Source organism: Malurus melanocephalus, unplaced genomic scaffold (genome assembly GCF_030028575.1).
Source record: "Malurus melanocephalus ecotype Western Australia unplaced genomic scaffold, MMel_1.1 scaffold_248, whole genome shotgun sequence".
Lineage (NCBI taxonomy): Eukaryota > Metazoa > Chordata > Aves > Passeriformes > Maluridae > Malurus > Malurus melanocephalus.
Genome location: NW_026623480.1, coordinates 472319 through 486157, shown reverse-complemented (window position 1 = coordinate 486157; position 13839 = coordinate 472319). Strand labels below are relative to the sequence as shown.

Genomic DNA, 13839 nt, shown 5'->3' with positions numbered 1-13839 from the left:
AACAATAACACACCTTTTTGCATGCAGAATTAATAGCTCTGCAATGAATATGAGATCCCATGAACTTCACTGGTATTCTCTGCAACATCTATAATTAAAATATCCAGTTTTACTCTCAAAATTTCTAGAAAGAAGTTTCACAAAATAGATTATAGACACTCTCAGACCAACTTCAAATGTATATAACATATAGCTTTGCCTCAATAAAAAAAAAAAAAAATTAAGGATTTTTATTTCAAAATGATATTGTGATGATGCTGTAGTTCCTCATTAATTATTTGATAAAGAAGTTCAGTTTAATGGATTTTTTCATTCACAGCTGAAGTACATTATTACTTTGACTTATATATAATAATGAAGAGATATTACTCCTTTTATTAAAAAGATTCAACTGCCCAGGAGTAAGGCTGCTGGCTTACATGGGGATTCCTGCCACTAAGGAATTTGCCTAGGAAGCAAAAATATTAACTCTCCATCGCCTCTTTGGTTTACAAACTAGATGCTCTCAGTAAAGTGAAGATAACAGATGAAAAGACAATGCAAAATGTTTTTATAACATTCCATGAGATTTAGGAACACAGCTTCTGTGTACAGTACCTGTATTATAACTGGGTTTTGGTGCATTGCTAACTGCCTCCAAAACTTACAGTAATGAAAGCTACAAAGAAATGCAAAAATCAAAACAGAGCAAAACATTGAAAAAGACTTGAGAAACTAGAACARAAAGACACTAAGAACCAACACTTAYACACACAGCAAGCTAWAACAATGYTGAATTATCAACAAGATCTATTATTTTGACTGCAAGCTTCAAGCTGAGTCTGTTATTCCCATGCTCAGCACTGAGAACCACAGATACYGTTGGGTGTGTTGCCTTAGCAGACAAACTTTAGGTTTTGCTTGTGCGCAGCAGGATACATCCTGCATGCCTCTGCACTTCCTAGAAACTTTTAAGACTGTGTGCTTTCAAACCTCCTGTCTGAAAGCTAAGCCTGACACCATTGCTGTAGGCACCCTTTACAGACAATGGGGAGAAACGAACACCTTTGGAGTGCAGTTGAACTATTTATTTTTGATACCCTGTTCTGGGATACTACGAGTTGCTTGCTGAGCAGTTTCACTCACACAAGTGGTATTTTCAAAAAGTTACTACCTGAAACCTCTCCAGTATATAGRTCAGTTAATTCTTACTTAATACCAATGAACAGAGTAGTTACTTTCCTGGTTGCACCTAAATTTATCCACCTACCTACTTACAACACTCATCAAGCACAAGATTCATATTACTACACAATAAACACAAACAGGTTGTGCTCTCCAACCTGACCATCTTGCTTCAGGCATCAGAGAAAGATGAACACACTTGGAGGCAGTCTTAAGTACTGAAAGCAGGTGTGAAGGATTATCCCTGGTACCGGCCAGTTCTCTCTGAAGATTACAGTGACTACTTTGATGACAACAGGTTACAGACAATTTTTCAATAGCTAAGTTTGGGCTAGAGGAGATACACTTCTTTATGCCTAGAAAACTGAGCTCAACCATGTCTAGAAATTACAGTTCAACCTTTCATAAATTCATATACTGCTACTTTCCAAAAACTTTTTTGACAGCTTTAATTAGTCACAAAGCCACTCACTTGGCACCTGCAGTGCTGCTATGAACAACTTTTTGAAATAGTTTCAGGGAAAAAAATGGGTCRAAACTTCACACTAAACATCTGTGCCACTAACCTTAGTGATTTGAAACAGTTTTGACCTTTCCTTCCTGCAGCAGTAGCTACAGCATGTTAAGTGTCTAAATGTACAAACATGCTTAGACAGACACAGGCTGAAATGCTGATGGAGAAGAACATACCCTGCTAGAAGAGCCAGGCAGCCAYAGACCTTCAGCAGGAATTGCTGAGTTACTTGCTGTACATTGTGCTTATGTGTCCACTCAATGAATAATCAATGTATTTCAATGGAGTGCCAAAGCTGTAGCTGCAAGACAGACCTGGAAGGGCATGCTGTGTTTTTTGGTCATTACAGACAGTGACCATAAACTTCAGTGTCCCTCCAGATTAACAGGTACCAATGCTGATCTCAACCAAAATTACCCATAACCACCATTCAAGGTTACTTACCGGTAAAGCATGAGCAATTTACAGAATAAAACATGAACAATACTGAAATATGCAAGCAAATGCTGACAAGCCCTCACAATATAAAGGATATGTCTTCTCAGTGAGACACCATCCTCAGTGGCAGCCTGCCATGTTAAAGTTAATGGAAAAGTTTCAACCAGTTTCAACAACTCAAGGATTTGGTGCTCCTTTTGAACTTTCCTTCCTGGCTTCACTACAGTGCCAAAAGACAAATTTCAGCTGCAGTAACTCCCCTCCCCATCCCCTAAGCATTTATGAATTAACTAGCAGGTTAAAGGTATACAGAAAAATACTATTTTTCACTTGAGAGTGCAGATGGTAGGTGAGGGAAGTGAAGCATTTTGTATGCGCTGAGTTTAGGTGTGCAGATGTGTACAWGGTACAGGGAGCATTGCTAGCTTTRCCTGTTCCTGTTAAATGGCCAAGTGAGATTCAAGGAACTGTTCAAGACCCCTCTCCATATCTACAACACATTCTTTCAACCTCCTTCCTCAGGAGATCTATTCTACKTTTCATTGTCACAAGGAAAAGGCTGGATTTTAACTGTCGTTCTCCAGTTGCCCTGTTCTACCAGTGCTGAGCACTTTGGGTATGGTGAGGGTGYCTCACAGTTCTCAAAATGAATCATTTAACCTTCTAAACCCAGCAGGTTCATCCTGTGCCTTAGAATTAGGGTTGCAGTGTCTATTACAGTCAATCTGCATTTATGGTTTCATAGCTGGCTTTCAATTCAGCATGCTTCTTGCAACTATGTGGTCATTTAAAGCACAAGTTCAACATTAGACGTGACTCTCTCCTGTGGTTTTATTTAAGACTCCCTGAAAATTAAAGCACTTCGTAAAAAAACTCCAAAGGGGAAGAAACAAGTCTCATCACACTACAACATGCTCTGAAGCCCCCTCTTCAATTTTATTTTAAAATAGCTGTCATTTATTTCTTCCCCTCAGCTCACAGAGTAGAGTTCTGAATTTACCTCATCTCTGTGTGAAATCCCTGCCGACAGCTGTAAAATGAAGTGTGTGTACAAYCTCAGTGYAGGAATSTGCTGCACATTCCCCCYATTTCCCAAATTACCTAATTTATARTAAGTTCTTGRAAAAAAAAGGGTCAAAGCCAATACAAAAGACTATCTTAAAGAATCTGCTGAGGAAGCCAAATGACATTCACACCAGCATGTAAGTTATTTCTTAGTTAGATTGTATTAGCCACAGCAACTTTCTAAGAATACAACAATACATTGTGGAACATCTCTTTATGCCAGTAATGGATACTGACAGAGATTCAAAATTCTCAGTCCTGAATTTAGTATTTGTAAATAAATATATTTCTGTATGTGTAACTGCAGCTTTTATGAAATTGAACCTATGTTAACACATGGAAACCGGCTATGGCTTCCAGGCAGGTCACACCAGAGCACTATCCATATATCCCAATAAAACACATTTGTCACCTAGGGTATCACTAACTATAACRCTTACAAAGAAATACTAATACAGCTAAATTACATCTTGTTAAAGTCACTCCCACACATAGGTAAAAATTGGACAAGAAGCAATGCATTTACCCTCTGAATCACTGCCATCTTAGCTTTTGCAGAAAGAGCTTCATTACGTTGTCATCTCTGCATCACAAATGCAATTCATTTGACTGCAAAGTTTTCAAGAATGAATTATTAACTGTCTTTTCTATAATTATGTCTTCCTTAACAAATCTTAGAATGATTTWAAAAGTCTCACATGGAGACTGGCTTGCTTTCTGGCTGTATCAAGTGAAGGAGTGGGGTTTTTCATTTATTCAGGACTACAACTTCCTGAACACGACAAAACTCCCATACCTTGCTGCTAAAGATACAACACTAATCTGCAAGTGTCTGTCACAAAGAAGCAAATGAACAATTTAGATTTACTTTACTACGTGATCTACTACAGATTTATTAAGATCTACTTAAAATTCATCTTCTTATGGAGACTCTTTTATTTGTTAGTTTAATCMAATTTCTTTACATACCACTCCAAAAAGCTAGAGAGAGAAGAGGCATATGATTGCCTATTCTGGCTTCACAATCAAACACAGTAAAAGATTAATGACCCACAACATATTCCTGAAAGTCACCCTGATGATTTTATATGACAGATRATGTTTGCTTTCAAGTGTTTAAGAGCTGAATGCCTGCTGGGTTTACAGTCTAAAGGCCAATGTCCTCAGCAAACCCATTCATTTGAGCTTTCTGTTTTCTAAGTGCAGTTCTAAGTGCAGTTCTTGTTAAGTTTGTACAGTCAAGGCTGTCATGTATAAGACATTAAAGGAATGTTGCATGTATTAATTTTTTTTGTTTGTGCATGAACACGAACTCATCATGACTTTGCCATTAGAATGAAACCAAAATGGAGTTGAGCTAAATATCACAGTGGAGTGAAGAGCAGATCTGGCATTTATCTTTCGGGGAAGGAATAGATAATTAGTGCCCACAGTGCCCACAGAGCCACTGGTCAAAGTTCCTCTGGCTGCCTAGACCACTTTTCAGGTAAATCCACACATGACAACCATATTTCAGGTCAGTCACATGTTTCTGTCCCATTCTCTTTAGACTCTCACCAGTCCAAGTCAATTCTTCCATTTGGTCCCACTTTATAAATTATTATTAYTYCACTTCTTAGGACTTGAAACATACTTTATTTAAGATGCAGGTTGTTCCTGATTCAAATAGCTCACCATCTTAAGACAAGGTTTGTACGTCACTAAGCTCTAATTTGCTATATTTCCATTCACTGCACTTCTCTCAATATTCTAGACTCCAGTCATTCGCAACATCACTACAATTCTGCAATTCTGGATACGTTCAGAATCAACATTTATGTCACACTGGGGACATCTAGGCTGTGGCGGAAATCACACAGGACACAATTGCGAACTGCCAACAAATAAAGATTTTATTTTTTTTCAAGTGATAGAAGCCTTAAGATGACTCTGAAATAGTAGTAAACTAGATCTGTCTTAGTGAGGAAAGACAGAAGTTACTGTATATACACATCTCAAATCATACACAAAGAGTTTTCTACTCATTCTACAAAGCAAGTCTTCACTGGAAARGTAGCAAATATGAAGGAATTTGTATAAAAATTGATTAATAAAAATGCAGAATGTTTTTTAATAGATGATTATGCTAGTCARATAAATCGTAAATGTATCTTGTACTGTATGGAGAGCAAGCTATATAAACATACACTATGCATCTGTCAAAAAACTGCTCAGAGGAGGTTTTTCWGTATTATCTGAAATTAATTCTAACTTTTCAGAAAACTTGCTGCAAAATGTGTCTTTATTTTAACTATATCAAAACCGAAGATTTATGCTTTTAACTTGCTTTTATACTTTAAGAATTCCGTGCCCTTCAACTTTCCTGAGGGTTTTTTTTACAATTATTGCTTACTCCTCTTATTCCAGGAACAAAAGAAAACCCTGTCTCAAATTCKGACCAATTCTGTTCAAAGCATACTGCAGTACTGACAGATTTGCTCTTTCCCTTMTTTCTGCTTACGAAGTCCCTCTTGTTGTAATCCTTGACTGTCTAGTAAACATTTACTTCACTGACATGAAGCAGGAAAATACTTTCCCCTCATTGCCTACAAACACAGAACTAAAGMAAAGACAGATGAACTTCACTAGGGCCACACAGGATGTTGAAGAAAAAGAGATATTCTGAATTGCTTACATCTCAGCAAGTCCTTTACTTGTAAATCCTAAACAAAGTTTAAACACAGGAAAATGCAAGAAAGTCTGTAAAAKATCTTTCAATAGACTAATTACTGAATTAATTTGAAAAAAGCAGAACAGAAGGACTTTAACTTGACATGAACTCTTACCTAGAACATCCTTCTCATGTTCAGGGATGAGAACTTTCCATTTGGATTCATCTGGATCACTGAAGTCAATGTTGATTAACCGATAATTTGGAGAATGGCGGTTTGTCTTGAAAGTGAACACTGTTCCTTCATTGGTAACATACTCATACTCAGCCTCAAAGTTATCTATCAGCTTCACCCAYTGAAGAATTCCTGCAAGATCAAACACGGAATGTTAGTTCTTCACCTCCTGAAACAAAATCTTTCAACATCTGAGGCCAAGACCTTTCTGACAATTGTTCTAGGTGCTTTCTTGAACAATGGCAGTGACCAGAAGTAGTACAGCTATGGAAAGGCCAAAATGTGCACTAAGTGTTAAGAACTTCCAAAGAAGGCTCCAGGTTGATAGGCTGCAGTAGAAAAATACCAGTTCACAGACATGTTAACGTAACTGGTTTTGAGGAATTTCTAGCAAAATATACACAGAAAACTGTCAGAATTATGGCTCGTGTTTGCACCAGTTTTCCTAAGGGTCTGCTGGAGACGTTTGCCACAGAAATGCTTCTACCACAGTGGTTGCTGTGAAGCCAACCCCATTGAGCACATCAGGTTCTCGTCAAGGGAGTTCACAACGCCCCCTTCTGCAGATTTAGAAKGAAGGGTTCTATCTGAGTTGAAAGACTGCACTAAGATTTCAAGCTCAATTTTATTTTTAACAGCTTTACTAAAATTGCTATTTAATTATAAGGAAATGTTTGGGGATTTCATTTTCTGCAAAAAATTTTACTTTAAATGGAAAGTTTTCCATTCTCCTTAAAAGCCCAGAACTTCCCACAGTATAGAAATTATGCTATCGGAATGAGTACAATAAATTTCAACATAAAGAATTTTTCTTTCAATTCAGACAACATTCCTGAAATGCTGTGCTGCAGAAGCTTGTCATCACTGAAGGACAACTACAGTTAGCTGAAACATCTGGGTTTGTGAAGAATGAAATTGCATTTTCCCTATCAAACACCTAGAATATGACACTCAGTAAAAAAAGCGGACTTCTCTCAAACATGAATTGCCTCAGTTTCAGACTGCAGTACAGAATGGGTGGTATTGACTCAACCTGGAGATGAGATTTTAAGACTCCACTGCTTTTTATTCACATTTTCCCTTTTTTGCAATAGGTTGAGAGGTTAGTAGAAAGAAAAAGCAGCAAGGCTAGACAGAATATGCAATATACTTGTTATACCTACAATCCAACCTATCCTCCAAACTTATCTCATACAAAGTCTCACACATTAGCTATGCTGAAAAGTCAGAACCCTTGTTGATATGAGAAACCAAAGCTCTTGCATCTTAAAATAACATTTAGTGCACTGTCTGCCCCATTCCTAAAACTACAGGTTGGGTCCTTGCTTTTAAGTATAAACAAATAAACTGTTCATAAATCTGTGTGTGATACTCTGTTATGCAATGTTTCCATCAATAARAAAGCATTTCAGCTTATTTTATAATACAAAAAACTGAGCAGAATAATGAAACTGGTTCATAGTGGAGCTGTAATTACTGTAAATTTAAGAAAAGAAAAGAATAATTGAGGAAGCACTGAGATGACTAAGGTCATTTTAAACCCATTAGATGTAATAACAGTATAGTCAGGCCTGGTACATTCATAAAGTTCATCTCTCTTAATTGCCATTTTGGTTTGAGGAAAACTTTTCTGTCTCTTCATGCAAAGTGAYAGATTAGCCAATTAAATTCTACTTTGCATACTGCTGTAATATAAACTTTCCAGAAAATCCAGTCAACTTAGTATCCTGAGTGAATACATTGTCCCTTACACTTTGATTTTTGCTGAGACCCAAAATTTTGCCCTTCTCAAGAGACTTCAYGGTGAAGAAAAATCCTGCTACATCCCTCTAGTTTCTGTGAGTTCTACAGAGAAAACCTGTTTTGATGCCCAGTAAAAGAAAGCAAATCCAGCCTGCTATGAACACTATAAACACCAGTGAAACCATTTTAAGATCCCAAGTTATGAGCACAGGCATTTTAGTAAATARAAACTTTAACTACAGAGTAACATCATAACAATACTGGTTTTTGACAGAATGAAACCACGAAATGGTCCCACTGAAGAACAAGACTTCATAAAAGGGAATCGCCAGATTTTAATCCCACTTTTTAAATGGTAAATGYGCACAATAGTTATAGTCTGCATGASTGCAACAGAACTTGCAATCCATGAAGAAAAAGGACAATAATGTGACATTAGGGATTTACATTGCTTCCTTCCAACTCATTCATCCACTCCCAAATGAACAGCTTGTAAAAAAGTGAGAGGGTTGATGTTCTACAGGGGTGSACTTAGTTGTTATTATACAAAAACAAGAGCATCTATCTTATTAAAGTGGCTGTTACACAGTCCTTAGAAGACAGATATTGCAGATGAATTATCTCTAGACCACTATCTCAATGAAGTGGTTAAATATGCCAACATCTAATCCAGGATCAGAGGCAGTAATGAGGCAACTACAGGCAGCCCTTACATCAGACCCATCATTCTGCACAGGGTGTGTGCTGTAGCCCTCCAGGTAAGAAGAGGAAACCCTTTGCAATGACACACATATCAGACATAAGAGGATGCTTCTTTATGGCTGGTTGCAGGTGACCCATAGTTGTGGCTGTGACTAAAAGGGATGTTCCAGCATTGTTTCAGATCCTCCTGCCTAGCTCTCTCCTTYGGACTAGGAATAACAACCTGGTGACAAACACAGGCATTTCATGGGCACTACCATGGCTGAAAAGTGATGGGGGGACACATTTCTGCCCAGGTCATGCCGGTGGCAGCACAAGGAAGGGACAGGCCCATATAGCTCAATAACATGGCACTGCCCCCTGCCAAGCATTCTGGACTTGCCTCTCAATAACAAAAAGAACAGTATGTCTGTAAGTTATGACTTCAAAAAGTATTTGAAAAACAAGGYGAAGGACAGGCATTCAGTCCATTCTTCATGAAAAGAAAGGAGGAGAGGGAAGAGTTGAAGAACAGGACCTTGATAAGACAATTGGCGGTTTAACCAGCAGTCTTCTGAGAACATGGATCTTTGAGGAGCTTCACTGAGAAATGGCATTTGTAGTCCAGTCTACTCTTAACACCTGAACCACTGAAGACTTCAATTTAATCYACATAAACAAACAATGAAACCGATTTATCATATATAGGAAAAGCATGACAGTTTCCTRTATACTACTGCTATACCCTAATCCTTTACCCTGCATTAAAACACACTGCTGAAAAGATACAGATGRTTTTCCTATATACTTCACATCAGTCAGTTATTCATCATCGCAAAACTGCATTACAACAGGAACTGCAGGTAGAATTCAGGGGACAATAAAGCCATTCCAAGGAACAGAAAATCATAATCCTACAGAGCTAGACTTCTGCTAAGGACAAAAGCAACATCCACTGTACAGACTTTGTACAGACACTGAACAGATTTTTTTAACAGTTTTTGGATTCACAGAAAATCACAAGAAAAATTGTATCAGTAAGCATCACAGAATAAGCCCTCAGTCTGGTACTAGCCTCTGAACATAGTAAAACATTCCTTGGTCTGCTGAGAGCTYTGTGTGATAAAGCAGGTCTGTAACTGAATGATGACAAGTATAGGAGAAGGAAAAGCTAATTTGAACAAACTGATAACATCATGAATTATCACAAGGTCTTTTTACCAACCCTTTTTAGATAGAAAGGATGGAGTGGCTGAGAGTCACTGTTAATCACTTCACAAAATGYTCTCAATACTTTCATATTTCATGGAAAGGCCAAACAATCAATTCACGGCAAATAACCTCTTGTCTGTGCCTGCTGGATAGACASGGTTTAATGGTAGTGTTCTCTTGACACTGTGAAAAAAGTTTTCGAAAGGCAAACACTTGCAGTTGGCTCTTCAAAACAATCAGCTGAAGTACATGTTCACCTCCATAAATTCCGTTCTGTCTTGTCATTTTTTTGCAAGGCAGTTTTTCTAGATATGGGGCAGTGCTGAGAAAGCTCAKGAAACAAATCAGGAGGTTTGGCTCATAACAAAGGAACAGAATGGAACAAAGAGCGATACCACATTTTATTATCATGTGTCAAGTAAATAAACTTCTACTCAAGGAAAGAGCGTGATTTTTTTTAACTCCTAGATTTTCAYAGAATCACAGAATTATTTGGGTTGGAAGGGATCTTAAAAGTCATCTAGTTCCAACCACCCTGCCATGGATAGGGCTGCCTTCCACTAGACCAGGTGGCTCAAAGCTCTGTCCCACCTGGATGTGAACACTTCCAGGGATGGGACATCTACAACCTCTCTAGGGAACCCATTACGGTGTTTCACAGTACTAATCCACATTAGATGGATTTTCACTGTATTTCACAGTACTAATCCACACTAGGTTTTATGTTCAATAGAAGACAGATAATCTCACGGTAAACAGCACACATCAAATTGGAAGAGACTGTTTCAGGGCCCCTGTGGCATGTTCATAACATATTCTGGGAACTGAATGGCAGATACCTTCACTCAGACATCTACTTACAGAGGAGAATCTAAAATTTCTTTTTGAATCATGCAATACTCAACATGCTCTCAAGCGCTTGTTCTGATCCAGGCAGTTACAAACAAGAAGTTATTTTTTTTCTTTTTTCTTCAAAGCCACAAATATTTAATTTTCTCACCCTGGTCTGCAAAGACAAGAGAGATCTGGACTCTCTTTAAAAGCAAGATCTCTCTCTGTCTTGGGTCCTGACTTCACTTATGAACATCTGAGGGAGGGAATACTGGAAAGCAGGTATTAAGATGTCCCTGAAAGGGATGCAACTTTTGTGTTTGCATTGAGAGAGTACTACTCATTCTGMAGATGATGGATGACAGCTACTCAATGATCATGGAAAGCTAATGTACTTGCCATCTAAAAAAAAAAATAAATTGAAGGAGGCAATGTTCATTCCTTTGTGTTAAGAAGTTCGGACATGTCAAGATATAATCAAAGATTAATCCAGAAGAAAGAAATCAAGCACTTTTATGAGCAGACATTTCTCAATCAGTTYCAAGGCTCCAATTTTACTTCCACTGGGATAATCACTCAAAAGACAGGAGAAGAAAATATATATGATTCATTTTGAGAGAGTTATAGCTTATGCCTTCWGACAGCAGAACACAGCAACAGAAAAGCAGGCATCAAAGATAATCTCTCTTCCTCACACTACACTTTCTCCAATATAAACAAATTAAAGCATGAATAACCTCATCTGAAAAATAACTTCATTATGAATACTACCCTGGTGGTGYTCAAAGCCAGGCTGAAWAAGGCTTTGAGCAACCTGGTCTAATGGGAGATGTCCCTGCAATGTTTTAACACACTCATTGTAAAAATCTTCCTCCTTATATCTAATCTAAACCTATCCTTTTTTGAGTTCAAAACCATTACCACTTTTTGTATGGCAACAGACCCTGCTAAAACATTTCATTCTATCTTTATTACACACTCCCTTTAAGTTGCAAGGCACTAACATGGTCTCCCTGAAGCCTTCTCTTCTCTAGGCTGAAAAACCACAGCTCTTTCAGTCTTTCCTCATAGGAGAGCTGCTCCAGTCTTCTGATCTTCATCATGGTCTTCCTCTGGACCTGCTCCAACAGGTCAATGTCCTCTCTGTGCTGGGGACCCCAGAGCTGGATGCAGTGTTCTAGGTGGGGTCTCATGAGAGCATGGCAGAGGGGCAGAATCGCCTCCCTTGCCTTGCTGGCCATGCTGCTTTGGAGGCAGCCTAAGACACAATCGGCTATCTGGGCTGCAAGCATGCATTGCCAGGTCATGTCCAGCCTTACCAATCCACCAATAGCTAATCCACCAATATTGCTAATAATTTGCTTCCAAAAATATATATAAAATATGTATTTATACTTACAYTTGTATACATACAATAAAAAATACAGTGAAAGCTAAATTCTTTGAAATTGACATTTAAGGGATCTGAAACTTTTCTTAAATACTCTGTTGTTGATCCTTCCACATATTTTTCAAGACAACTAATTTTTTTCTCCCAATTTGTTGGGATACAATGGCCTTGTTTGGATATTCATTTTTGAAACCTTTTTTTAAAGTTACTTCAATCACAGAAAAGTTTTTCAAAACATAGAAGAGTATTGTCTCTCCCACCACATTCCACTTTACAGCTGATGTCTACTGTCTCCTCACTATCTCTTGTTCATTTTCATTACAAAGGTTTTGATCCACTTTTTCAGGCTACACAGCACGTACTGACTCATCCCTTTGATGTTGCTGTATATAGCACTGTTCACTGCTTATTTATTTATTAAGAGTGCCTGATAAATTGTAAGACTAAACTAATACACAAAAGGCCAAACAATCCTACTTTCAACACCAAGTGGACAAACATTACTTTTTTCCACCTGCCCTCAAGWCACATACATGCTTTCTTCAGTGTGGAGAAAAAAAGAACAACCTTTTAAACAAAGAAACAAAATAAAAAACTTGTGTCTGATAGCCTTGCTCTTAAATTCTTTGTTGCAACCTTTCTCTGGCAGTCTAGTACAAAGCAATTCCAGCTGACAATAACTAAGCAACCAGCAAGCTATGAACTTCTGTGTTTGCTCAATTTTTATCACATCTTTTCAASTATTTTTCACTAGCTCCTATTCCCCTACATGTGTCCTCCTACCATCACACACTGCTCCCACAAGTCACAATCTCCAAGCAGACCAGTACCCAAGCATAAAAACCCCTCTCTCTCTGGAAAGCCCCCGTACCTCCTACTTAAGCCAAACACGTGTTTATCTTCCCTTCCAATCCAACATCTCAGGTGTGCTTTCCAATGAGCCAAACCTCTCAGCTCTTTGCATTCTGGAAGTCGCTGCAGCCTTTCACTATGGCTATGTTTCTATGTGCCCAGAGGTTGTAAGAAGAGCCACCTCTTCTTCTCCCCATGCTGGACTATATCCCTTCTTTTTCCCCACTATTCACATGCTTCAGTCCCCCCAGAAGAGCAAAGTGGGGCTCTACCCAGAGCTCTGAGTCAATGAATCATAAAACAGTTCCACAGTGCTCACAAGAGGATCCTGATATCTTTATTAGGCTTCCTAGMTGCTACCACAAAATAAAGAAAAAGGTCAATATTAAGGACAAYGTCAACAAAACCAATAGGCCATGTCATGCTGGTTTAAGTTCATAGCCAAGGGTGATTAAATAGCTTTCATTTATTTCTTGCTGCACACAAACAGATCGGTGCTAAATTCCTTCTTCACGGCACCAAATCACATATTCTAAAGAGTAAACAATCAAGGCTGACAACCTAATAGAAAAGAAACAATCTCATTTTTCAAAAAAAGGGAAAAACAAAATTATTACCAGCACAGAAGCATGAAGAGACATGCTACAGAARAAGACATGCACTGTTTTTGTAGTTTGGTTGGGTGTTTTTTTTAATTTGGTCTTTAATATTTTCTGGTTTGCTGGGTTTTTTTGTGGGTTTTTTGGTTTTAGGGTTTTTTTTTTTGTAAGGTGTACAACAAGGTTTGCTAATATATAATTCCCTAATCATTGTGTATCCAGATGTTTGGCTACTATGAGGCACTTTCAGGTACACCAAGAACAGTCAGGCAAAGTGATTAATGAGAGAAGTTTTCTTGTTGACTGGTTCAACAAACAAGCAAACCTGAGTGCTGTCTATATTCTGGAAGACAAGTTTGATAAAATAGCTACCAAAAATTGTGCCTTACAGTGCTCAGCTACAGGGTAAATAGGTGTGCTTTTAAAGAAATACTTAGCATTAGATCACTTTTAAATGTTTGTTAC

At 38.0% G+C, this 13839-nt stretch overlaps 1 protein-coding gene across 2 annotated transcripts in view; it reads right to left on the bottom strand.

Moving 5' to 3' along the window:
- The window catches only part of PREP (prolyl endopeptidase), an 87602-nt gene that overhangs the window by 41172 nt on the left and 32591 nt on the right, over nt 1–13839 (bottom strand). For both annotated transcript variants that reach the window (XM_057375411.1, XM_057375412.1), the window contains exon 8: nt 6007–6198. In XM_057375411.1, coding sequence (XP_057231394.1) covers nt 6007–6198 — 192 coding nt within the window. The remainder of the gene's footprint in view (nt 1–6006; nt 6199–13839) is intronic.